This window comes from Mustela erminea, chromosome 9 (genome assembly GCF_009829155.1).
Source record: "Mustela erminea isolate mMusErm1 chromosome 9, mMusErm1.Pri, whole genome shotgun sequence".
NCBI classification, from domain to species: domain Eukaryota; kingdom Metazoa; phylum Chordata; class Mammalia; order Carnivora; family Mustelidae; genus Mustela; species Mustela erminea.
The window spans coordinates 102414087-102418276 of NC_045622.1; the positions used below are offsets into that span (position 1 = coordinate 102414087).

Sequence of the window (4190 nt, forward strand, 5' to 3'; positions counted from 1 at the left end):
ATGAATGAGAAAGACTACTGGTCTTGTGTTTAGTCCTAATCTCACCAGCCCATAGGCAGAATTTCTGAAAGAATACGTAAAGGTCAAACACCAAGGAACTGAAAGTTTATATTATTATACCATTTAATATATTAACTGCTTTGTGTGGTCATTACTGGTATACAAGAAAAGAGCTGACTGTTGAGATTCAAAGACGCCATAGGATTCGCATCACACTGACCCAGTCCTCGATTCAGATGGGTTGATGCATTTGCAATCCTGCCAGAAGACGGATAGGTTTGAATAAAGTTAAATCCATTTCCCTTGCATAGTCTAGAAAATTCCAACCACCAGGGCCACCAGCCTTCCAGATCTTTAACAGTGACAATGGGAAAATGCTTTCTTCTTACACCTCTTAATGGCATCTTTGATTTCCTTGTTCCTTAGACTGTAAATCAAAGGATTCAACATGGGGATAACCATTGTATAGAAGACTGATGCCATCTTGTCATGGCCCAGAGAATTATCTGTGCTGGGGTTCATATAGACAAAGAGTCCTGATCCAAAAAAACAGATCACTGCTGTCAGGTGAGAAGTACAGGTGTTGAAAGCCTTGGACCTGCCTTCAACAGAGCTGATCTTCAGGATGGTGGCAAGGATATAGCCATAAGATATCATGATGACAAAGACAGATATCACACCAAAAATCACTGCTATCACAAATTTCATGACTTTTAGGAAAAAGGTTTCAGAGCAGGATAGGACTAATAATTGAGGCAGATCACAGAAGAAGTGGTTGATAATATTTGGCCCACAGAAATTGAGCTGAAGTAAGGCACACAGTTGGATCAATGAACCAAAGAGACCAGTTATATAGGCTCCAACTGTCATCTGGACACAGAGGGTGGGCGACATGGTGGCGGTGTAGAGCAGAGGATCACAAATGGCAGCATATCGGTCATAAGCCATGGCTGCCAGGAGACAGCACTCAGTCAGACCCAGGCTAGAGAAGAAGAAGTACTGTATGGTGCATCCCCAAAAGGAGATGGATCTAGGCTTCTGGAAGAAGTCTGAGAGCATTTTGGGGGTTGTGGAGGTAACATAGCAAAAATCTAAGAAGGATAAGTTGCTGAGGAAGAAGTACATGGGTGTATGTAGGTAAGAGTCCATCCTAATTAGGATGATGAGGCCCAGGTTCCAGGCCACTGTCAGGAAGTAAGAACCCAAAAATACTGCAAAGAGAACAATCTTGAGCTTGGGATAATCTGAGAATCCCAAAAGAATGAATCTGATGACTATTGTACTGTTCCTTCCTCCAGCCATTGTCTTGAAGTATTTTCAATCTGCAGAAAGGTCCCTGGGTTAATGATTGAATAACTTAATATTATGAAACTTATTTTTTTAATATGGTTTCATTATTTGAACAAAAAGTTATCCACAGTCAAGACAACTTGTTTAAACATAAAAATTATTTTAAGAACAATTGGAGAGCCCATTTCAAAACTACTCTTAATATTTTGGAATACATTCTTGCAAATATTTCTACACAGACACAGACAGACAGACAGACACACACACACACACACACACACACTGTTGCCAAATTGTTTTAAAAAGTATGGACTCTGAAAAACAATCTGAGGGGTTTGAAGGGGCGGGGGTGGGAGGTTGGGGTACCAGGTGGTGGGTATTATAGAGGGCACGGATTGCATGGAGCACTGGGTGTGGTGAAAAAATAATGATACTGTTATGCTGAAAATAAATAAATTAAAAAAAATTAAAAAAAAAGTTAGTACTAGAGGCGCCTGGGTGGCTCAGTTGGTTAAGTAGCTGCCTTTGGCTCAGGTAATGATCCCAGTGTCCTGGATAGAGCCCCATATTGGGATCCCTGCTCATTGAAGAGCCTGCTTCTCCCTCTGCCGGCTGCTCTGCCTACTTATACTCTTTATCTTTGTGTTAAATAAATAAAACTTTTTCCCCCATTTTTAAAATTTCTTTTCAGCGTAACAGTATTCATTGTTATTGCACCACACCCAGTGCTCCATGTACTACATGCCCTCCCCAATACCCACCACCTGGTTCCCCCAACCTCCCACCCCCTGCCCCTTCAAAACCCTCAGGTTGTTTTTCAGAGTCCTTAGTCTCTCATGGTTCACCTACCCTTCCAATTTTCCTCAACTCCCTTCTCTCCATCTCCCCATGTTCTCCATGTTATTTGTTATGCTCCATAAATAAGTGAAACCATATGATAATTGGCTCTCTCTGCTTGACTTATTTCACTCAGCATAATCTCTTCCAGTCACATCCATGTTTAAATAAAACCTTTAAAAAAAGTTGGTACCAATTTACACAAGTATCAAGATTTTATGACAATATCCCAGGCCATTCTATTGTCAACACTACCTGTAATTATTTAACTTTAGTCCTTGGTGATCTTAGATGAAAAAGATTCATTGTTTTTAATTTTGCATTTACTTTACTGATTTGCTAATATACATTTTTTTGCCTATTTGTCTAATTGGTTGTTCATTATTGATTTGTAGGAGCTCTTTACATATCCAGGATGATAACTTTCATCCACGTACATGTTGCTAATTCTTTTCCAAGTTAATTATCATCAACATTGTTTATGCTGTATTTTGTTATACAGATTGCTTTTATTTTTAGGTAGCCAATTTCCTGTGAAATATATGGTTCCTGGCTTTGTTCTTACTGAAAAAGATTTCTTTGCACAACCAAAAAATACTTTTTTCTATATTTTCTTGTTCTCTTATAGTTTTACATGTACATTTAAATTTTCTAGACTGTTTTAGTGTATAATGCAAGGCATAAATCTGGGATGACTTTGGTTTTGTCATTCCAAACTGATTGCCACTGTCTCAGCACAATTCATTGAATGATTTCTTCACTGAATAAAGTCACCTTTATGATGAAGTTTTTAAAAATAGATTCTCTGTTCTGCCCAATTTTTAATCTGTCACTCCATGTGCCATCTGTCTAGTCCTGCATATTTTCTAATGATTTACAATCAAATTTTATTAATAAATTATAGAATATTTTGATAACTGTTAAGAAAAATGTTTCCTCATTTTTTATCACTGAGAATGTTTTGATGGTTCTTTTTTTTTTTAAAAGATTTTATTTATTTATTTGACAGACAGAGATCACAAGTAGGCAGAGAAGCAGGCAGAGGGAGAGAGAGGAGGAAGCAGGCTCCCTGCTGAGCAGAGAGCCCGATGTGGGACTCGATCCCAGGACGCAAGATCATGACCTGAGCCGAAGGCAGCGGCTTAACCCACTGAGCCACCCAGGCGCCCCTGTTTTGATGGTTCTTATGTTTAGGTCTTCAGGAGATCTTTATGATGAACTCATCATACAAATAAAATAGTATTTTTATTGCATTTTATTATTATATTAATTTGGGGAGAAATAAGGGTTTTTTTGTTTTGTTTTGTTTTGCTAAGCTGTTGATTTAGGTTACAGAAGAGATAACACTAAAAGTTCTTATAAATATTGTAATACTATGACATCCAATTTTGACCAAAGTACCTGATTCTAGTGACATTTGTGAGATTCCAGGCTCTGTCCCTACATTGCTACAACTTCTCTGTGTCTTCAGTTTCCTCATCTGTAAAATGAGATCATTGTGGCAATTCTCCCTGTATCACAGGGGCTCTACTATACTTGAGGGGAGCAGTAATTGTGGTAGAAAAACACAAAGAAAAGTGACCCACTATTCTATGATATTACTAATCTGATTTTAAATACCCAAAGAAGAGGATTATTTAACTACCTGGAAGGAAAACTGTACTGACTCAATATTATCTATCAGTGTCCCTGATGAGTCCACAAGATCCAGACTATGTTTCCACAGTAAAATCTGAATCACAGGTTTATATGCTTAGAACATCCTTCAGCAGAAATAGAAAGATTCCATCAGTTAAGTTCATAATGAATTTATATTTCAAGAAATTTAGAAAAGGTTTCTTTGGAAACACTAGTTCCTGTGGTATTTCACAGTATATTTTGTCATGGGTGTTTTGAAGGTACATGTGACCCTGGCCATCCTGAAATCTTAAGGTTATTTTTGAAATTATAGGAAATGCTTTCAGTGAAGTTGATTTGTTTTTATCCTTTTATATCATTGACATATTTTAAATAAAAACTTTTTTAATGATAAGGCAGAAACAGTAAAATGTACATTACAGTAT

At 37.4% G+C, this 4190-nt stretch overlaps 1 protein-coding gene across 1 annotated transcript; it reads right to left on the reverse strand.

Moving 5' to 3' along the window:
- Positions 1-354: 354 nt before the first annotated feature.
- On the reverse strand, positions 355-1302 carry LOC116599969 (olfactory receptor 1440-like). The gene has a single exon (XM_032359902.1). It carries the CDS (start codon positions 1300-1302, stop codon positions 355-357), a length of 948 nt encoding a protein of 315 aa, XP_032215793.1.
- Positions 1303-4190: the final 2888 nt, after the last annotated feature.